At 37.9% G+C, this 22,384-nt stretch overlaps 2 protein-coding genes across 3 annotated transcripts in view; one reads left to right on the top strand and one right to left on the bottom strand.

Moving 5' to 3' along the window:
- dpy19l1l (dpy-19-like 1, like (H. sapiens)) overlaps positions 1-20,598 on the top strand; it is a 28,593-nt gene extending 7,995 nt beyond the window's left edge. For both annotated transcript variants that reach the window (XM_015049861.1, XM_015049860.1), the window contains 19 exons: positions 91-228; positions 891-1,011; positions 3,179-3,272; positions 3,431-3,488; positions 3,770-3,861; positions 4,988-5,087; positions 7,184-7,261; positions 9,547-9,633; positions 9,751-9,810; positions 11,409-11,489; positions 11,759-11,860; positions 13,352-13,423; positions 15,343-15,422; positions 15,541-15,565; positions 16,587-16,706; positions 17,472-17,646; positions 17,766-17,865; positions 19,046-19,171; positions 19,245-20,598. In XM_015049861.1, the coding sequence (XP_014905347.1) occupies positions 91-228; positions 891-1,011; positions 3,179-3,272; positions 3,431-3,488; positions 3,770-3,861; positions 4,988-5,087; positions 7,184-7,261; positions 9,547-9,633; positions 9,751-9,810; positions 11,409-11,489; positions 11,759-11,860; positions 13,352-13,423; positions 15,343-15,422; positions 15,541-15,565; positions 16,587-16,706; positions 17,472-17,646; positions 17,766-17,865; positions 19,046-19,171; positions 19,245-19,407 (1,872 nt within the window). In that variant the 3' untranslated portion in view covers positions 19,408-20,598. The remainder of the gene's footprint in view (positions 1-90; positions 229-890; positions 1,012-3,178; positions 3,273-3,430; positions 3,489-3,769; positions 3,862-4,987; positions 5,088-7,183; positions 7,262-9,546; positions 9,634-9,750; positions 9,811-11,408; positions 11,490-11,758; positions 11,861-13,351; positions 13,424-15,342; positions 15,423-15,540; positions 15,566-16,586; positions 16,707-17,471; positions 17,647-17,765; positions 17,866-19,045; positions 19,172-19,244) is intronic.
- An 840-nt stretch (positions 20,599-21,438) lies between these two features.
- LOC106958109 (uncharacterized) overlaps positions 21,439-22,384 on the bottom strand; it is a 14,949-nt gene continuing 14,003 nt past the window's right edge. The window contains exons 7-8 of the mRNA XM_015049862.1: positions 21,798-22,077; positions 21,439-21,670 (exon numbers count right to left, since the gene is read on the bottom strand). Of these exons, the coding sequence (XP_014905348.1) occupies positions 21,520-21,670; positions 21,798-22,077 (431 nt within the window). The 3' untranslated portion in view covers positions 21,439-21,519. The remainder of the gene's footprint in view (positions 21,671-21,797; positions 22,078-22,384) is intronic.

The raw sequence follows: 22,384 nt of genomic DNA, 5'->3' as shown, positions 1-22,384 counted from the left end.
GGATGGATGGATGGATGGATGGATGGATGGATGGATGTTCATTCTGCTCTTATCATACAGATTTTTCTTGATCTTTAATTTTGATTCCAGGGTCTGTACTATTCCTACTACAAGACCATCATCGAGGCTCCTTCGTTCCTGGATGGACTCCACATGATCATGAACGATCGACTAACCGAGTATCCTCTGGTCATTAACACGCTGAAGAGGTTCAATCTTTACCCAGAGGTGACTTTAATGTTTTATGAAAAAATTTTACATGTTATATTGTCCCTATATTACTGTTTCCATTCACTGGGGGTGCAGCACTTGTTGGCACCTTAGCTGGAAAGACTTTTGCAACCATTTTTGTCCATACAACATTTTTTGTCTAACATTTCACTTGATTGGAGAAACAATTTTTTGTCCTTAAGGTATTTACTATTAATTTATTAACTAAAACCCTTTGCCGTATGATTTCTAATTCATTGTTTCAAATTAAAGTAAATTCAGATATTGATTTTGCAAATGCATAATATATAGTAGTATCATCTGCATACATTGTTAAATTTGCATGTAAACACATTCCAGTTGTTTTAAGCCATTGCTCTGACTTCAGATATGGGGATGTTTCTTCATTTTCAGACTTAAATCGATTGTTTCATTCTGCTGTTTTGTCAACTGGTCTTTCTGTCTATTTGTTTATACCTGAAGGAAACTGGAGGTCATTAATTGTTAATAAAAATCACTCAGACAGTATAATTACCTCTGTGAAGAGTATCAGAAACCCAGAACCCTGTTAAGAGCATAAATCCGTCAAACTGTTTCAGTTATTCCTGAGAGGAGAGAGAAAAGCCTTTTGAAAGCGTGTTGTTCAATCAAGCTTTTCACTGCCTCTCTGCTCTCCTCAGGTGGTCCTGGCCAGCTGGTACCGCATGTACACAGGAGTTATGGGCTACTTTGGGATCCCCACTAAGACGTGCTGGTCCATTAACAGAGGAGAGGGACTCACTCCTGTGGATAGCTGTGAAGGTATTCGGTTGCCATGGAGCCCCATCCTGAGCTGCCTTTCTCTCTCACACTCAAACACACACAGAAAATCTGCTGCATTGCACTAAACTATATCATTTTTATTTTAAAACATCATAGTCCATTTTATTTGTTTTTGGTTTGTTCATTTATTTTGGATATTTAAAATGTCTTTTAGTTCCAGTGTCTTTAGAAATTAGTTTTGCCATTTTTATGCTGTTAGAGAACATTGGACTCCAAAAGACAATGTTATCTTTTATTGCAATAATTTCTTGGACAATTAATCACCCAGTAAAATATCTTATTTGATAACAGCTGTCTGTGGTTTATGATGAGGAGCCTTTTTTGTTTTCCTCTTTGTCCAATAAAAGATCTTCTATTTAATCACAACAAATGTACAGCAGTAAAGCACCGCTTCCATTTAGTGTATTTTTTTAATAAGCATCCAGCGATGAAGAAAAGCTTCAGAATTCATTTAAATGTGTTTCTATCAGCAGCTGCAGTCTCTGTTCTGCTTCTGTCTCATTAGTGAAAGCAGCAGGGCCTTTGTAAACAGTCTGTTTTCACAGTGTTTACACGGACCTGGTGCACAGCCACCCTGTGTTTCCTGTAAAAACTGTCACCCGTCGTTTTCATTTTTGTGAAATTCGTAGCGACACGGCAGAAAGCAGTGAGTGTGCGCTCCATATTTAGAACAGCTGCTGTTTTTTCTGTGATTCACAGCCACACGAGGCCGTCGAAGGATCACGTCAACACACATACAACCTGTTAGTCATTGCATCTTTAATAAGATTCACTGTTTAGTTTCTTACTGTGCTAGAAGCTTTATGAGGAACCGATTTTAACAGTGCTCATTTTTAGTCTCCTGAAGTCTGAGGTTGAGCATATATTTGTATGCAGTACTCATGAGTTAACATCCTCTATAAGCAGACAAGTCTTTACCAGCTTTCCAAACCTTAAAATTTTAAAATTGCACCCACTCGTCTTTGCAAATTAGACTCAGAATCAGTCAGATTGGATCTCACAGCATCTGTATCAAATTAATGTCTCTTTGCAGCCTCTGCAGAACCGGGTCACAAATTAAGGAGGTAAATCATTGATTTTTCCAGCATGGCTGAAGCAGAAGCATTTCTAAAACATTTAGGACACTGACTCTTGATTACTGAACTTGGATCTTCCCATTGCAGCTCTGATTGTTTGTTTCTTGTTGTTGTCTTACTGGAAGGAGAAAATCCACCACAGACTCAAGTCTTTTGCAGCCTCTACATGATTTCTTATAGGATTGTATTTTTCTCTATTATTCATTTGTATTGGCCAGTATGTAACTCCATCCATCCCCTATTGACTCCGGCTAGTTTTTCCTAGTACAAAGCTGTCACCACCATGTTTCATGGTGGGGATGGTGTTCTCAGGATGAACTGGTGTCTTTTTCTACAAATAAAGTCACGTAAAATCAACAAATAAAAGAACTTGAGGTTCAGCTGCTCAAGTTCTCACTAAAACCAGGAACACATCGCTAAAATTTCTAAAATCCTTCTGCTGGTTCCCTGTATCTCAGAAAATTGTGTATTTTCTTGTTGATTTTGATAATGGCATTTGACAAAATGTGTTTATTGCTTGTTTCATGATTCATTACTTTGTTATGTTTTATAGTGTAAAGCACTTTGAACGTCCTTGTTGTGGAAATGTGCTACACAAATAAACCTGACAGGTTGATTAGTTTTAGTCTTATCTAATCAAGGCACTTTCTTCCAAATACACAGCTTGGTAGAGACAACTTGTCCAGAAATCTTAATGCAAACCTTCTAAAATCAGGTTATTTTTTCTGAAAGAGCTATAAAATGCAATATTAACTTGCAAACTGAAAGTATAATTGTAAACAGATGTGCAGTGCCTCAGAGTGATATTTTAACCAAGACATCCACAGCAGTGAAGCAGAGTTTCCTCATGGGAAAAGCAGAGCACCTCACATATATTTTTTGTGAGCTATATGTGCCTGACCTAATTTTACCAACCTGAGGAGCTTCTGATCTTACAGAGCTGAAAATGTCAGCCGTTGAGCTTGAAGTAGTTTTTCCTGCCCACTGGCCAAACATCTTTTAGCTGCAAATGAATCTGTTGACTGTAAAATGTGACTCTATTTCTGTTTTTTTTTTTTGGCACACATCAGGACTAGGCGACCCGGCATATTTCTACGTAGCCTGTGTCTTCCTGCTGAATGGCGCAATGATGAGCATTTTCTTTATTTATGGAGCTTACCTCAGGTGAGTTCATGTTTGCCCTTAGCTCAGCCTATTTATGTGTTGAGTGATCATTTGTTTTCTGTTTTTGACCATTCTTTGTATTTAAAACATCAACTATAAAACTTCTTCTCCCATCTCTCGTCTGATGCTTTTATATATTTCTTTCTGTTTCTATACAGTGGAAGCAGACTGGGGGGAATTGTCTCCACGTTGTGTTTTTTCTTCAATCATGGTGAAGTGAGTATGTTTCCTTTAACAACTAAAAAAAAACAACACCAATCACTGATCAGAGCAGAAATTAGAGTTTGAAAATCAGAGATCTGCTTAGCTGCAGTTTCCTTTTTAACATGCATGAAGTGACATGTTTTCTATTGTATATGCCAGATTGTATAGCTTTTTTTAGAGCAGCACATGAAAACTACCTGCCTTCCTGTTTTTTCTATAGAAATTTGTTGCTTATTAAATAATTTCATGAACTGTAATCTATTTCCGTTTGATTTCTTTCTGTTCGGAATCAGAGCACTCGTGTGATGTGGACTCCACCCCTCAGGGAGAGTTTTGCGTACCCATTTCTAGTCCTGCAGATGCTGCTTCTCACCTACATCCTACGGTAAATGCATAAACCACTCGTCATGCTAACGCCTACCTGTGATTACTGTACTCGCATAGACAGCGTTTCAGTGATTTGACCATGATTTTTCTTTCCTTTTTGTCAACTGACCTTTTACAATGATCATCTCCAGACATTTTTAAACAGCTATCTTAACATTTTGCATCCTCCAACTAATAAAACTACTCTCCATTATTATAATATTCTAAATCAATCCCATAAATCCAAAGTATCTCTATGTATTACAAAAAGTCCAACATCCCCGTTTTTTATTAGTTCAGCAATATTTAGAATTTTTTTTAAGTTCATTGTGTCTTGCATGTTAACAGTGAAACTGTGTTGTTTCTCTGGGGTTGGAAAAAGTTCAAGTAAAAAAGGAACAAGCAAGTGTGATTTGTTTCAAGGAGAAAGTCTCTTTCTCAACGGAGATTATGGCAGCACTACTTACATAATCCACCACATTCTCCAAGCTTCTGGTTGCTAGGATTGAACTTTTCACCCATTTGACTTTGTCTTTCTTGAATATTTAATGACTGTTGTGTGCTTTTGAAAACTTTAGGTCAGATTTAAATAATTTAACCTGGCAAAGACCAGAATATTATTTTACTACTGGATACATAAAACCCCAAAACAGAAGGAGATTGTCCTCCTTTTAGGGATAATTTCATTAATACCAAGATGTTTCCAATTAAGCCGTCAGTGTATTCTCGAATAAAACCCTTTGTGTAGTTTGTGTTGGTAGTCTATAGCTATATTACTGCTTTTGTGCTTTGAGGAAACGAGGTTCTGCTCCGGTTATCAGCTAAATGGCACTCTGAAGGAAGCTCTCAGAGGAGCTGCAGCACTTACCGCAGTGAAACATTATCCTGTCATGTCGTATCATCTTGTGAATAACACTTTGTTCTGGGTGAGACCTGTTAGGAAGCCGCTCTGCATCGGCTTTACGGTAAACGGAAAAGGCTCTCTCTTCTGAGTGACATTATACATAATGAGGTTCAGTGGTTTTTTTAATAGTGCCATTGAACGTGTCTGTTTTCTCAGACATCTTAATACGGCTTTTCTTTTCTCCTCTAGATTCTCAGCTCTGAATTATGTTTTCACCTCCTCCCTCTCTCTTCTTCTGCAGCATACGAAACCCAAGCAGGACAGCCATGGTCGCTCTGGGCATCTCCAATTTATGCTTCATGCTGCCCTGGCAGTTCGCCCAGTTTGTGCTGCTCACTCAGGTAAACAGAGACAGGGAATGTGTGCAGGGCTGGTAGATTAAGGATATAGTCTGGGAACAAACATCATACTCTGGCAAGGACACTGCTGACAAATGCTGTTGCTGAGCATAAGAGAAACAAAGCAAGAAGACAGCAGAGGAGTCGGGAAGGACAAGAAAACACTTCAGTGTTACATGCAGGAAGATCACTGGTGGTGCGCTGCATCCTGCTTCTGTTTCACCTGCAAATAACATCTAGTGAAAGCCTGACTAAGCTTTTTATTGAACTCTTTTGATACATTCTAAGCTTCATCCTCTTGGACCAAGTAATCTGCATTTACACTAAACCAGAATTATCACCTTCAGATAAGATATTAACCATTTAAACCATTCCCTAAAGGGACTTTGCTTCTTTGAAGAGGTTAGGAGTGGTCTATGGGCTTTACAAAGTATTTTCCATTACATTTTTTGCACAAACTCATTCGTAGATAAAGAGATTTTAATGCTTAGTTCTGCCTATTTTGAGTTCCTTTCAGATTGAGCACTTTTAGGGCGGATTGTCACTTTAAAGCCAAGTAAACTGTTGGAGGCCATGCTCCCCAACTCAACATTTACATGTGAAAATAGCTGCAAACAGACATGCAATTACGCAGACATACATCTTTGAAAAGCAGAAGTAGAGCCTCCTGCACAACCAACAACAATGCAGCAGGTAGTTTCTGAATAGTAAGTCAACAGCCAAACACTTGTCAGTGCGTACAGCAGTAAAACCAGCTGAGCAAACGTGCGGGATCTCCGCTAGGGTTGCTAGGTTCCCATCGATTGTGGCTTAAAAATTGTGAGGTTTTTGAAACAGAGAATAAAGATCACATTCACTGTTCCGCATCCAGCTTGAAAGCAACCCTGCTCCTCCTGTGTGGAATGATGAACAATCTCTCCGATACCCTGGAGTAAACTTTCCATGGGAACCTAAGGAATGTGATTGGTGTAGCTGTCGGTTTAACCTAATTGTACCAACACGGCCCCACAGAAGCACAGATCATAACTGAAGACCTACTGAGCAAAATCTGACAGAGCCGCTGTACGCTTTCTATACCGCTCTATGTTTAGAATCCACTCCTCTGCGCTTTTCCTCAGCAGACTCTCAAAAAGTGTGAAATTGCTCTGTTTGTATGAGTTATAGTTTCCACCAAGCCGTTTTTCTTCTGCAGCCCAACTGTATCTAATTCATTCCCCAATGTGTGGAAATTAGTTTGAAAAAGAAGCAAAGTAGCCAAACCTCTTCTCACTACATCGTCTCATCCTGACTCCCTGCAGCCACAGCTTAAACCGATTTGCATCCTTAGCATTGCATCCTTGGAAACATGTCCTTGATCGTGTGTGTGTGTGTGTTTCTATTGCAGAGTTTTCTTTTTTGTAGTACTTCTAAATTCCAGGCATCTGTTAGCGCTGGGTCGGATACCTCTGAGTTTGTTTTTACGTCCTCCTGAGAATTTCATGTCTCAGTGGAATAATGTTAAATGTTTACATGACCTCTGGTAAACGTGTGATCATTAAAACATATTTATCTTTTATTCATTGGCATAATTTCACAGTGAAAACAATAAATTAGTTTGATCGTTAGGAGATCTCTGCTGTTAAAACTACATTTATCCCTTTGTTTTTCCCAACACAACCAACTTAATTTTCTCAACGATTCAAGAGAGAAAGATCTGTAAGAGTCTTTGTCACAGCTTGAGCTGTGTTAAACTTTTAAAGATGTGAGTAATTTTAAGACGAGGAGCTGTTTTATTTCTGGTTTATGAGGCTCAGCCTTACTTGAATGCATGTTGTCTCTTCTCTTGGTTGCTAACAGAAATGGGCTTCTGTGCCACATCATATTTACACCTCAGGTGAACAAGAAGTAATGCCAGAATTATCCAAATTTGTATACATTTCACCAAATAAAGCGTTTAGTTTTTTCAGAGTGAGATTGTCCTTCTAGAATAAAAGATGGTTTTATGGTTTTTAAATGCAGAGTCTACTGAACTAGAAGGTGTTGCTTTACGTTGAAATGATGTTTCATCTGACATGCTGCAGGTTTTCCTTCCTAAGGTTTCTGCTCTCTCTGTGTTCCAGGTGGCTTCGCTGTTTGCGTCCTACATCCTGGGCTACCTTGCTGCTGCTAAAATGCAGTCCATCCTGGTCACTCACATGGTACAGCAGACCTACATGTCCTCCTACGTTAATCAGTAAACATGTTGATGACTATGCTTCCTCCTTTGCAACTCAATTCTGCACCTTGACAGCTTGGATTTGTCAATACAGGCATGAAGGGAAGCATTTCTGTATTTTGCATAAAACAAGCCTTTTCCCAGCTGATTGCCTCTGAGGTGTGACATGTTGTGTTATCTCTGGAAGTGTTAGCTGAAAGAATATCACATAAGACAGGAGAACAGAACCAGCAGACACAGGGATGGGTTTCTATGACATTAAACAGTATCACTGCTCATGCACCGTTCCCTTTTGCCACAATAAACTCAGAAAATACGGGAATGCAACCGTTTGTTCCTCTGGTCCACATTCCTGTCGCCCTAATCCTCGGCTTGCCTGGCTCTCAGCTGCAGTCTGTGGCCGCCGCAGATAAGGAGAAGCTCCTTTATGGGAAGATTGGGACGGGAAGGCATATGGCTGTGCATAATTTAGAGAGCTTGGCGATGACTTTGGCTTTGTCTACTGAAATAGAAGTGACACAGTTTTGACGTGTGTGTCCTCCACCACATGCAGGGTTGCATGTAGCGCATAAAATGGTTAGTGTTTACCCTCCTAGGTGTTTGGTTTATATAATAAATTGGCAGGAAAAAGCTGCAATTTTTGATTGCTTAGAAGGAAATAAATATAAATTGATCTAAATGCTTAGTTTTTATGATAATAGATCAGAGAATAATTGAAATATTGTTCATTTCTGGATGTTTTTTTTTTTTTTAAATAAAGCATGTGTGTATCATTTTTCTTTTAAATGCAACATTACCAGACATTCAAATGTTGAACCCAAACCAAGAGAAAGGACCCAAAGAAACAAACCAGTTACTTTAGTACCGTCACCATCTTGGATCTTTAAAATTTTGATGGATGATAAATTGTCCCAGAAATTATTGTGATAAAAAATAATATTGCGATTTTGAGATCATTTTCAACTAATGTAACAGTAATGTTTGTAACAAAGAATAGTGACATATTAATGTGAGTTCACCCACTCAAAGATTAAAAAAAGACATCGTACACTGCATCAGGAAGATGTTATAAATAAACAAAACAGCCGAAACAGCATTAATTTAGATGGATTATGAAGTCTCTGTAAATAAAATTACATTTCAATAAATAGTAATCATTTAGCTTAGACCAGGAAAACAGGCAAAAGTGGCAGGTAGTGCAAACTAACTACTCGGTGTCAAATGTTTGCAGCGTTTCTCAACACGCCAGCTTCTAAACGATATTAAAGGGGAGTATCTATTTAACGACTGTTCAAATGGAAATTATTTTAATTTGTTATGCGATTAATTGATTTATTGGGCTTAATTGGATCATGCTGTTGATGCACCACCGTGATGAGACTCCGCCGCCTCCCACAGGTTTTCCTTTGGGCTCTGGTGACCGTCACTGTTGCCATGCATGTCATACAGCCATGTTGGCTGCAGCACTTTAATGAAGAGGCCCAAAGCGTACATTACATCTGCCTCTGTGTGTGAACAGCTTTCCCCTTTTTGAAAACCTGCTACAGTAATCCTACACTGCTTTATCAAATACCCTCTGGCAACAGTTGAAAAGCCCCTCAATCCTGAGCAACCCCCGTTGGTGATCAACGTCTGCACAATGGAGAGGAATTTGCTTTTCTACACTTCACTGGGATTAAGTATTAAGACTTTGTTGAATGGGATTATTTTCTGCTTGTGGCTTCGAATTCCCAGTTTAATGCATTGGTTAGATCTATTATTATCGCTTAATGCAGATATCCCAGACCACCCTGCTGCTGTACTCAAACACAGATATTTTGCTTTTTTCTCTGTGACCAAAGCAAGCTACTGAAACTAGTAGAGAATGTAGTAAAGAGACAGTAGTGATGGTGGCAGACAAAATCTCTGGTCTAATGTCACCTGATGTGCCTCAAAAATCTTTTAAAGAGATGAATAAAATAAAGCAAACTTTTATTATTCAGGCAAATTTAAAATATGATGAGCTATAATTGGTTTGTCATTTTAGTCTGATGTTTTCCCTTGTCTTTCCATTTCTGTTGCTACCATTCATATAGAGTGATTATGATGTTGGTTTTTCATTTGGCTGCAAGGCAGATTTCCCTAAGGGTGCATTAATAAAGTGATACTGTATGAGATCACTGTCATTGTCAGCCTCTAAGTGTTGTTATGTGATCACACAGATCATTTGCAAACATAAAGCTACAGATTTCACACTGAGAGAAAACACTTGTTCTCCGTTTTCCTCAGATCACACTGGGCGTCTGCTTCGTCCTGATGTTTGGGAACTCCATGCTCCTCACGTCTTTCTACGCCTCTTCGCTCATTTCCATCTGGGTGAGTTTCTGAAGTTCTTTTCATGCAAACATCAAATTAAGATGTTCTTGTAAGAATCTATGTGTTTTTACAGAAACGGATTCAAACCAGTGTTTAATTGTCTTTTTTTCTGTTTAGGTCATCATTGCTTTAAGGAACCAATTCATTCAGGTGTTCAAACATGGTGTTATCCTCTGGGTGAGAAGAAATAACCTGACACTGTTTTTCACCCATCATTTCAAGCATGTACTGCGGCGATACTTTAGATGTTACTATTTTGTGTTTGCAGAGAAAAGAACAAACAGAAGAGCTGTAGTTGTAAAATTTCCTTCACAAATGCAAAATTATTTGATAATATCAGGTCTTTGGTAACAGTTATCATATCCTTACAGTACACATTTATGAACCTCTAGTAACCTCTAGTTTGATGCACTTAAATTCTGAATACTGCATGAGGATTAGAGTTAAGGGTTTAAAATTCAGTCATTCACTTTTCATGCATTCCTTTTTTCTAATTTAAGGAGCATAATGACAAAATAGAAATAAAATTTAAAAGCTCTTAAATCCCCCCAAAGTGATAAGGTTGTATTAACCAAAAAATAATTCAGGCCTTCAGTTTTACTTTCAGTTTTGAGCATCTGGCATTCCACAATAGGCTAACCTTCAGCAGTGCAGACAGAGCGTTTGCATAGTGTCACATGAGTTTAGTAATGTTAAAAGAAATCTGACAGCTTGGCTCAAGGCAAATATTCAATAGTGTGACAGATAAATTGTAAGTTGGAGTTTTGGAGAAAGAGAGACTCAAGGTGGATCTGATGTGAAAAATAGAATAAATATTTTAAAAACAACTTTTGTTAGGATCAAGTTTTTCCTCAAAGGCCCTGGGAACCATAAGCATGACATCGTAAAATAAGAAATAAAAAAATCTCTTCTACCTGTAAAATTAGGAATGACGTAGGTGTGCCTTTAATTGTGGCACTCCTGCTATGTCATAGCATGTTTTTCCCCTAATAAATATTTTAACTCAAATTGAATATTGTATTTATTTACATTAGTGTGAATGCAATAAAATGAATAAAAAAAATTGACACATTGTTACTAAATATTTGTGTAAATCTCTGAACTCTTGCTTCCTTCTGGTAGGAGATTGGAGAGGATATAAAAACCGTATTTAAAAAGCACTGATATAAATATCTACCTTGTGATTTAGTGAAAATACAAGCACTACATGCAGGAAGTCACATTAGAGTCACATCTATAAATACAAAATGTTGCTAAAAATCTGTAAAGGCTGCATGGTTGTTAGGACTGTTGCTTTGCAGTAAGAGGCTGCTGGGTTTGTATGACCTTTCTGTGTGGATTCTCCATGTTTCTTGCAGCATATTTAATTAAATGTGCTGGTAATAATTAGACAAGTGTTTTTCCTGCAACAATTTTTAATTTCAAAACAGTTTTTTAAGTCAATCCCAACTTCAAAATGACTGGTCTGCTCAGGCTTTACTTTCGGTTCTCATCAGTCTGACTCTTTTTGTGTATATTTTTTAATTTGTTGTGATTTTTGTGGATTTGTTGATACACCTTGTTTAATATTCACAGAGTTTTTTTGGTGTGTTTTGCTGCTCACAGCCAACGCTTGTGTGATGAAACGCAAAATCAAACGAGTGGGAGGTGAAATGATGCAGATAGCATTTAGGATAGAATTTGTAATTATAGTAAATTATTTATTTTCTTGCTCTTGTTGCTTTTTACAGAGAGGCTTTGTTTGCATGAAAAATAATTCACGTTTTCATCGACAGGTGATGGAGGGACTGGCTTGGGTTGGCTCCACAGTTCTGCTCAAATTTCTTCTCTCCTCTGTGTTTGGTGCCTCTGATGATGTAAGATACCAAGGTTTCATGTTTGAATGCTGCCACTGTTCCATGAGAGGATGATATTCTGACTCTACTTTAAAAGATTAGAGTATTTTCAGAGAATGTTCATGTTTAAACATTGTAAGAAACCATAAGTAGGAAACTGTAACGCTTGATGTCATAAATAGTTAAATTAAGCCACTCTGAACATTTTGAAACCTACTGAAAATATTAAACCACATGTTGGGTTCCATGTTAGGGCAGAATTGGCACTTTGTGTTTTTATTTTTTTCCAGGCTCACATCAGTGGACTGATCAAGTCCAAATTCACGAGCTACAAAGACTTCCACACTCTGATGTACACCTGCGCTGCTGAATTCGACTTCATGGAGTTTGAGGCAAGTCAAACCAAATTGTTTTCTGTCAGCAGAGCTCACGTTCGTCTTTCTGAACATCTGGTCAGAGTCACATTCAAGTCTGTACAGCCAAAATGAAAGTCTAAATTGCTTTTAAAATGTCACTTGGTTTCTTTTTAGATGTCAGACATGTTGAAACTCCCTGCTGCTTTGTGTCAGAGTTCAGGTGGAACCAGATCTGTTCTGACAGGGAACAAAAACCCTGGCAGCACAACTTGACGGCTGATTCAGTCGAGCTTTGTGCTGCACGCTGATCCGACTTAATGATTTAGCTGAAAGCACACTGACTACTGGCTACATATCAGTCTGCAAATGTTTGCAATTGACATTATTTTTGGTTAGGGTTGTCATTATTAAAAAGCTTAATTTCAGAAGCAGGTGTTTTTCATTTACATCTGTATTTGATGTATTCTGTGTTATTTCATTGTTATGTAGAGATTAACATTTTTTTCCTTTTTCTTTGTTGTCTTATTTCATGTTATTTATTGAACAGCTTCTATAAATTTTTCTTTGACTTCTTCTTTGCACCTCCAATGATTCTACAACAAAAACCACAATGATTTATGAAAAAACAAAACAATTACCTCCTCAAGCTTGGATTTGTTGCTTATTTTTACTCAAATTCACACAAGATCAAAACAATACATGAAGACTGAAAGTTACATATGCAGTCAGAGTCCAAGCATTTCTACACAGGGGTCACAAACTGTCAAGTTAAAAGTAATCATGGGCTACAATTTATTTATTTTTTTGTTGTTGTGAAAAATGCAAAGAAAAAAAAGACTAAATACACAATATTTAAATGAAACTTCCTCACCTGGTTTTCATACAGACAGATTCTGTAAATAATTTTAGATGTATTCTAGGTTATAAGAAAATGATACAGGTCCCTTTTTAATCCTGATATTTAATAAAACGGTGTACCCAATTCTACTTTAAAGTAAAATGTACAGGTTGTTTGTGGTGCTATGCATCATAAATTAAAAAGAAAGCTAGAAATGTGGTTATTAAAAAATTATATTTTGTGTTGCTGCTGCTTAAGTTTTCAATTTTAAGACTTCATTATTTTTTATCTACAAAAATGTAACTTTAATTTGTTTTCAGCACATCACCATCAACAGTCTGGTAAAATAAATCTGTCTCGTTAAACTGTGGACAGTGACCGCATAGAATCATTCCAAGGGCAGAAAATGGCCCTAGCGCCACATTTTGGACACCCCTGACCCAACATAAGGCTTCAGATATCAGCGGAGATGTGTTTCGATACTCTGACCCAGTTCTTCTTTTAAGAAATGCTGATGTTTTTTTTGTTGCGAAATCATTCCACATTAGAAAATGAACGATGCAAATAAATTACTAAAAACCCAAATTCATCAATAAACTCAAAAATCTTTGAATTTTTAATAAAGATCAAGTTTTTCACTTAATAAAAATTTTTCTCTCTGACTTCCTTATTGTGTCTCTCTCCCTCAGACGCCGGTTCGTTACCTTAAGACGTTGCTGCTGCCCGTCAACATGCTGGTTGTTGCTCTCATTGCAAGCAAGGTGAGTTTGCTCACATAAAATAAGTAAAACTTAATATATGGTCCTCTTAGGAAAAACCTTCACTTTTAATTATTTGTTTCATTCCAAGTCAGGTTCTTTTTTTTCCTGTTTCCCTCTGTGCATTTAATAATCTGAACTAATAAAGCTCAGAGTGCTGAGCTAAAGCTTTCAGTTTTTCCTCAGGAGGTTTCTAGAAATCATTAAAACAAGAGGCTGACAGAAATATATTACACCTGAAATGTTTGACATTAAAGATTTATTCAGATTATATTAAAGCTGCTGATATGCATTTATGTTGTAGCAGATATTATATGTAAATATATATTCTTTATCTATTATTTTAGTCTTAAATCAGGTCTGTGACCAAGTATTGCACATATTTTAAGACTCTTATCTGCCTTTGATTACCTCTGATTCAAATGTCTTACAATAAAAAGAGATTCTTTAAAACACAGATTGTCATTTGTGAACTCCTTATTTTACGTTTACCTCAGAGGAGGCCCAGTTAGGAAACAGCAGGAATCAGGCTGGTAAAAACGTGGCATATGAAGGTGAATTAAAGAAAGCAGAGATGGATTAAAATAATCATTGACTGATCTGAATAATGTGACAGATTATATCCATTTGATTTGGATGAAATGTGTTCCTTTGACAGCAGTTGGAAAGAATTTCCAAATTAAATTGTTTCATTTTTATATTCAGGAAAGGAAACTAGGATATTATCTATGTTCATTAAACACAGAGTAATTTATTTCAAGTGTTGTTTTTTCTGTCAATGTTTATTTTTATAGCTTAAATGAAAAACTGAACATTAAACTAATTTTTTTAAAAAGCATTTTTAACAGAAATGAGTAAGACCCTGTACTTTAGCATGCATATATTCAACACCTTGTGTCTTTTTTTTTTTTGCATGAATTACTGGATCTGCATGGTGTGGCAGTTTTTCCTTCCACTTAACTCTCCATTAATGTTCTGTGAACAGATGGTTCCTTTAGCAAAGCTTTTTCTGTGGCACTGTACAAATTTTCTGATAAACAGAATTTTGGGTTTTCTTTTTATCCAACAGTCATAATTTAAATTCAGATTTTTATTTATTTATTACTAAATAAAGTAATCTCTTTAATGATTTTGTTTCCAAACAAGACAGCCGAATATCTGAGGAAGCCAACAGATTGCATTGACTCTTTCTCCACCCTGATCATCGTTGCTGCAGCAGACAAACCATCTGCTGTATATTTGCTAGATTATGTGTGTAATATCTCCTTTATTAACTAATTAGTGAACAAACTCACCAAAGGAAGCTAAAATCTTCTGCAAAGTCACTGAGATTATTAAGGATTATTAAGCACTTCTCTTCAGGTTTATTGAATTTCCCTGCGTGTGGCATCATGAATTAAACATTGAGACAGTCAGAAGGTTTCACTATAAACCCGCTGCTGCTCTGTGCAGCGCTGCATGCTGTCAGGCATGAAGATGAAATCGCTTTTTAAACCTCAGAGCTCTTTTTTACGCAGGAAACACAAAGCTGCTTGCAGACAACCAAACCGAACTGCTGGGATGAAGGAAGCAGGTTGCATCGCTTCAGTTTGAGAAATCTACATGAAAATGTTTTCTCTCCTGCAGCTGTTACACCTTTTATTCCTCTTTAAACTGAGAAGTAAAGAAAGTATCTGTTATTGCAAGGATTTTTCTTGCTGAAAAATGTGAGAAAGAAAAAATATTTGGTGTTTAATCTTATTATGCCCAGCCCACGCTAAGCTAAGAATACATGAATCATTTTTGGCAGAGCACAGTAGGCAGTACATGAGCAAGCAGTTAAAGGGGTATTACCACTAAAAACAAAACAAAAAAAATCAGTGAAAACATTAAAGAGCCAACAGCCATTGCTTTTAATCCTAATCCTAATTTCTGCTCCTCAGACGGTGCAGGATCTGATCCGGACTCTGACACAAAAAGCAAAAACGTCTTCAAACATGGAGGACGAAGATGAATTCTCAGGGTGACGCCATCCTTCTCTGTGCTTTTGTTTTTATTTAAAAATATTTAAATAGTTTTTTTTTTTTTAATTTTTCTAATAAATAATTTTGTCTCTTCTGTTCACCTGTTTTGTGCTGCAGGTCCGATGTAACTGCAAAAGGAGAGGTAAGGAAATAAAGTTCCTTTATGTTTTTTAATGGTGAATAAATTGATCCATTTCTCAGATGCCATCGGCTGCACTGTTCCTCTGATTTCAGAATATTTCTCCTCTGCGTTGCAGCCGGTTTTCTCTCTCCAAGGGATTTTCATCCCTCTTGTCTCTACCCAGACATGAAAAGCAGTTTGTCTTTTGCTGTGAAATCCCACTCTCCTTCCTTTTGTCATCCCTCTCCCAGCTGTCTTGTGTAATTTTCTGTAACACTGTTCACCCACCAGCAGCAGATTCCTCACATAGTGGCTTTATTTTTTGTGCAGAACTAACAGTGACACATGAGTTGGGTTACAAATGCTAATTTCAATATGCAGCTGTTATAATGGTGAGAAAAAGTCTTTTTGTGTGTATAAGCTCCTTGGTTTTAAGTTAGTTTTGTTATATTTTAAGTGTACTAAGAATGTTTGGCAAGATTTCGTTTTTTTGGAATAGATAATCTGCACAATGAAATGAAAGACAAGCCTTTGTAACCTTTAACCTTCATGTTATTCTAAAATCTGCTGTAAAGAACTGAATTATTATTATTTATTTACATCTTTTAATGTATAGGTATAAAAAGTCTTAATGAAAAATCTGTGGAGCGCAGCAGCTTTTTTATCCGATTAATTGTCGTGGTAATCGATAGAATAATTGATTTCTAAGATATTCTTTAGTTGCAGCTCTATTTTTGATCTCTCCAGGAAGGAAATAAACATTTTTTCCGTGTAGTTTTCTAATTTTGTTCCTATAACTCGTAATTTTCCCGGAGTTTGCTCACAAATAGGAAGTTGTTTGTTGTCAGGAGTTTGTTTTTGCATTTTGTTAAATTAAACCTTTACAGAAAATATGAATGACACCCAATATATATTGCTCCTGTTCACAAAGTGTCTCAAACTGAAAACACTCAACCTCTGTCTTTTTCATTTTGTGTGCTGTGGAAGCGTGAGAAGTTGTGAATGTCAGCGTGAACTCATCCATGTCTCTGTCTTTGTGCAGCTGGTGTACCACAGCCTGCAGCTGGTGGCCTTCGCCGTCCTGGCCATCCTCATCATGCGCCTGAAGCTCTTCCTCACTCCGCACATGTGCATCATGGCGTCACTGCTCTGCTCCCGACAGGTGGGCCTCAACCCCCAAAGACACGACAAACTGGGCCCTGAACACTGACTCTGATTAGAACAATACTGGCCCGCAGGTGCAGTAAAATAAAACTAAATAAACACAGTAATGTGGGAATTGTGTCACACTTAACGGAGTCACTGATGACACTCTGGAAGCGCCTGCTTCTTGATATTTTGTGCTTTCCTGTCCTGCTCCAACACATGTTTCCATATATTTAAATACATAACTTTGTATTACCAACTCAACTGCTCCTCTGCATCTTGCATTTATAATTTGAGACGATCGGAGATATTTTGAAAAACCAAAATATAATTTGTTGGTAGTTTTAATCATAAGACGTGTACAATTGTAAAAAAGGACAGTCATGGACACACTTGCTTTTTCAATGAGCGCTGTATACAAGCATTTTAATGGAAAGTCAAGTGGAAGGAAAAACTGTAATTGGAAAAGGTGCACAAGCAAAATTCATGACCACAATACTGGGAGGACTGTGAACACTCTGTAAACTTATATTGTACAGAACATGACTATGCCTGACATTTCTGATTTTAAAAAATGTCTTTTTTATTGGCCTTATGTAGAGTTACAACGATATAAGAAACCACATTTTTACATTAGCTGTAAGCTACAGTAATCAAAATTAACACTTTCTGTGTCTATGTGAGCTAAACTCATTTCACTTTGGGAATTTCATAACTGCAAAAAGCATTTTTTTAAAACCCCATCTGCATGTTGTGCATCAAATCTCCATCCCTTCCCCAGTTGTTTGGTTGGATCGGTGAGAGGTTCAAGCATCAGGCTGCAGTTTTCACCGTGCTGGGCATGATGGCCGTACAGGGGGTGGCCAACCTGCAGGCCCAGTGGGCCATCATTGGAGAGTTCAGCAACCTGCCGCAGGAGGAGCTGCTGGACTGGATCCAGGAAAACACCCAGCCTGGTGAGTCAACAGCTTCACAAGAAATACTATTAAATTCACTCTGAAAATCTCCTTTTGACACATACAGCAGCTCTGTTGCTAACTGGTTCCACTGGGTTGTGTTGTGGTTCTGTGTGTAGACTCGGTGTTTGCTGGAGCCATGCCCACCATGGCCAGCGTGAAGCTCTCTGCTGGCCGGCCGATCGTCAACCACCCCCACTACGAAGACGCTGGTCTCAGGTCAGTTCAGCTGCCAGGAGTTTTTCACACTTCATGATATTCATGTTTCTGAGCTGTTTTCATGGATACGTAGGCAGCGATCGGCATTTAATGCAGGGTTTGAAATTAGGGATGCACAGATTGCAATTTTTTTTTGGCCGATCTCTGATTGCGGATCTTGACCTGCCAATTCCGATTTTAGCCGATTTAGATGTTTTTGTCTGAAATGCCACTAATTATTTCAAAAAAGTTGCTGAGTTGGCGACTATTGTTAACTGTAAGCATGACCTGGTGGGCCGGTTTATCAGTCAAACCTCTCACAGGAAAGCAGAACAGATTTTAGGCCTTTGTTGAGGTAGATGAGACGGGTGGATAAGATCTGCTTTCATGTAAGCATCGGCCGATCACCGATCTCCAAAAATTCAAGAAATCAACTCTGATAAATTTGCTGGTCGATAAATCAGTGCACACTTACTTGAAATCCTTGAAAATGTTTGAGTTTCATTTAGAAGTTTTCATGGGTTGGAAAGTGTTTAATTTCTGCATGATGGCTGCAGCCTCAGGCACCCGTCTACCCTTCTCTCATGTTGTTTGTCTTTTTTTGTTCGGCCTGTACTGAAGCAAATTTCTTTGTGCTTCTGATCCTGATTCTGAAAGTGCTTTATATTCAAGCTGCACAGCTTTTTAATAAAGTAATTTAATGTTTGATTGAAAAGCCTAATTTTACGTTATTTGCAGTTGAAACCAGATATTTTCACATTTTTTTTTGTCTCACTGTCTGAAGCTAAATTTGACAAACTTTTTTTATTTTATGTCAGTTAGAATTTAAGTGTGCTGTATCGCTGCAAAGTAATTGATAAATTCAGAATTCAATACATTTATGTTTGTGTTTTAAAGAGGAAAGGAAAGCATTTTAAGTCAATTCAGGACGGTTTATTTTATATCGGAACCAGCTGATACTAAATCTCAGATATCTGCATCGGTATCGGACGTGAAAAAAGTAGATCGGTGCAGCCCAATAAAAAACAGCAATGAATTATATGATTTAATGGTGAATTGAAACCGTCTTCTTTCATTCATTTGTTTTGCCTTTGTCTCCAAAGTGTAGTGCAGAAAAAGCTTGAAAAGTGCTTGAGTATTGCCATGGGAACAGTGTATAAACTCTGTCAACGGTAACGTTTAAATCCATGCTTCCTCACAGGGAGAGAACCAAGCTGGTCTATTCCATGTACAGCCGCATGTCTGGTGAAACAGTTCAACGAAACCTGATGAAGCTGGGGGTGGACTTCTTCATCCTGGAGGATTCCTGGTGCACCAGGAGAACCAGGTAAGCCCAGCCCAGACCCCTCCTCTCTGGTTAGGGCTGTGGGCTCATCTTCATCCTTGTCTCTGTTCTTCAGGCCCGGGTGCAGCATGCCGGAGATCTGGGACGTAGAGGACCCCGGGAACGTCGAGAAAACTCCCTTCTGCACTCAAATGTCCAACGACCCGTGGCCGTACTTCACCACTGTCTTTTCCAACGATGTCTACAAAGTTCTCGAAGTCCCCAAAGACCTGAGATAACAGCTCTGGGGAGACGGGACCAAACCAAATTCATTTCAAGCAAACGTTTTTATCCTGGTTTCACACTTCTGTTTCTTCTTCCCACACCTGTGGTGTCGGTATTTAGTAGGACACAAAAAAATGGCATAAATCCAGCCTGAGTCTCTGCCCTCACAGCCCAGTATTTGTGACTTTCCAGTATTTTTTTCTGATGCAGAAGCGTCACTGTGTCCATGTCCGGATCTATGAGGAAGCCAAAACGTATCACTGTTTCTCACTTAGCTTGTTGCTTTGGCTCCGGTACGATTATTCCTTGTTTTAAAGGATTCATCTCTATTCTCCTTCCTACATTTTTAACTTTATCAGTGTCGCTTCAGTCAGAAACTGTCGGTGATGTCCACATACTGTGAAGCAATACCGTTTGCTGCAAACTTGACAAAAAAAAAAAAAGCTAATTTCCTCTATCGTTATGCACAGTGAAAAGGTTTTTCTGTAGTACAGTATTTTTATAATTTATTTCTGTGAGCAGTTTTATGCAACTTCAAGATTTTAGGATGTGTCTGTTTGGAGGCTTTTTAAATCTAATACATATCATACAGTGTTGAAAGATCTAGACAGTTTCTTGTGAGAAAAGAGCCCTTGTAACTTGTAATCTGGAAGTTTTTTTTAGGGACGAATATGGTAAAAAAAAATGTAAATATATCTTCAAACTGCCCTGGTACAACTTTTTATATGCTTGTTTTGTAAAATACCGATGTTTAGCCTTTAAAATGGTTCATATTGTGTTTCTTGAATTATTGTTTGTTGCCAAAGGAAGTCTTGTTATTAAAGCTACATATTCAGGGTACTTTAACTTACACGTGTCTTTACTAGAGTAGAGAGGCTCAAAGTGCCAGCATTAGCACTGCAGTGCCAAGTAAAACTGGGCTGGTGCAGCACAGGATTGTGGGTGATTAACTGAAGCAGATATATATTGGCAACAACAGCAGCAATTTTGGTCCAAATTGTTTAAAGCATAGATACGATTTTATAAAAGCACCAAAAACACTTCAGTTCTGCATCAGCTCTGATCCATTTGTAGCATTGATGTAGAATGAAAACAGTTCCCTTGTTGGCTACATTATTTCCCTCCACCCAAATAGACTCCATGTTTAAATCATGTCAAAACATTTGTGTTGTTTTAGTCTACATAATTTAGTTTTAGAACAATGTTCAAAAAAAAAAAAAACAAGCCTCAACTTGACAAATTTGCTGAATAAAGATGTAAATATGAACAGTTCATTTTAGAACCAAGTCGAATTTTTGCATTTTCATTTGGACATATTCTGAATGTTAAGGGCTCGATTTGATTTTACAGTTTTGAAGTAAAAAATAAATAAATAAACTTTTGCATCTCCTCAGGCTTTTAGCTGAAGGTCATTTCTAAAAATTCAGAGATTAAAAGAGTTTTCTCACATTTAAGTGGAACAATGTCATAAAAAATGTTCCCAAGAAAATGCAGATAATGAAGCACATTTGCCTTCTCACACCAAAGCCGGTTAAGTTCAGGAAGGTTCTGTCACTGGCAAAAATCTGTCCCATTTCAAACCCACAGTGAAATATGCTTCACTTCAGATAGAAATAACCTTTGGGTGGGTACACTTATGAAAAATGTACCCAAACATTACTGGAAAGCAGAGTCATAAAACCATGTCCTCCACCCAGTGTTTACTCAATTTGAAATTACTTAATCCAGCTTCAGAAACATCCACAGGTCAAGAGATGGCCTTACATAAGGATGGAGGCCTATGAGGTGAAGCCACAGTATTTTGAGTTTATGTAGAAATCCAGGACTTTAAACCAGTGATTCTGGTACTTGGCGTGGCCCATTTACCAAATCTCCTGGTTGATTTTTTGAAACTTTACCCTTAGAAAAACAAATTGGATCTTGACACAGCCTTTTGTCAATGGAGATAAAATAAAATGCACTCACAACTCAGACTCGAGTCCAGTTCTTTATTAGAACCTGGAAACTAGACAAATTAAATAATTTTTGAAAATCAACACCATAAGTACATTTGAAAGCCTTTTGTTGAGCAGAAGCATCGGGGTTTTGTTTGCAACACAAACAGCCATTTGTTGCCACTGCAGGCTTTATTCCAGCGTGGAGCCGTAAACCTCAACCTCACAAAGCGTAAGGTACTCGCTCCTGCCGGGGATGACGATGTTTACGTAGCGTCCCTCCATCCCGTTACAGGCAAACTCATAAAGACTCTTTCCCAGAGAAACTGTGATCACAGCACATCTGTTAAAAGAAAACAGAAAATAATATTTATTGCATTCGTAAGGCTGACACTACATTTAATAAAACCAGCAACAACTGAATGAGTTGTTAAACCAACAACTTTCCTTTCACAAAATCAGAAAACTACCTGGGATTGTTGTTCCCATTGTTGTCAAGAGAATCTCCGATACGGATCTCGGCTCCGCTGAGCCGTTCTTCAAATGAATCCCGGTTGACGACCTTAATGGAAAACACTTTGCGTGTTTTCAGCATATCCAGTCGCCACCAGGGGCTGAGGTCGTTTGATGTGTGCGAGCAGGAAGCCTGAGTATACCTGTTTCTGCGATTTCCATCGATGGCCTTAGATGCATCACCGATGTCGTACTGAGAGGACTGTGTGGCTTTGCCTAGAAGGGCAAGGTTCTCACCTGTTAAGAGAAACAGGGATAATTTAAAAAGAAAATAAGCAGGAATTAAAATTAAATTTAATTTCCCTTTGGGACCAATACAGGATTTTTTTAACTAAGTTGAACCAAATTTCAGTCACAGCATTTGGATGATGAGCTTAGAGTTTGGTGGCAGCAACAGGAAAGCATTAATCCTTCCTTCAATCAACAGTTCAAACTGGTGTTTACGGCATTATGTTGGAGGAAATATTTTATTGCTAATCTTCAGCTTTAAGATGCTCAGCTGAAGGGGTCTCACTCCCAGAGGGAACAATAGCAGACATAGAGC

This window comes from Poecilia latipinna, unplaced genomic scaffold (genome assembly GCF_001443285.1).
Source record: "Poecilia latipinna isolate Pla-1442-1.1 unplaced genomic scaffold, P_latipinna-1.0 Scaffold962, whole genome shotgun sequence".
Lineage (NCBI taxonomy): Eukaryota > Metazoa > Chordata > Actinopteri > Cyprinodontiformes > Poeciliidae > Poecilia > Poecilia latipinna.
The sequence above is the reverse complement of the archived record's forward strand: the minus strand, read 5'-3'. Positions and strand labels throughout refer to the sequence as shown.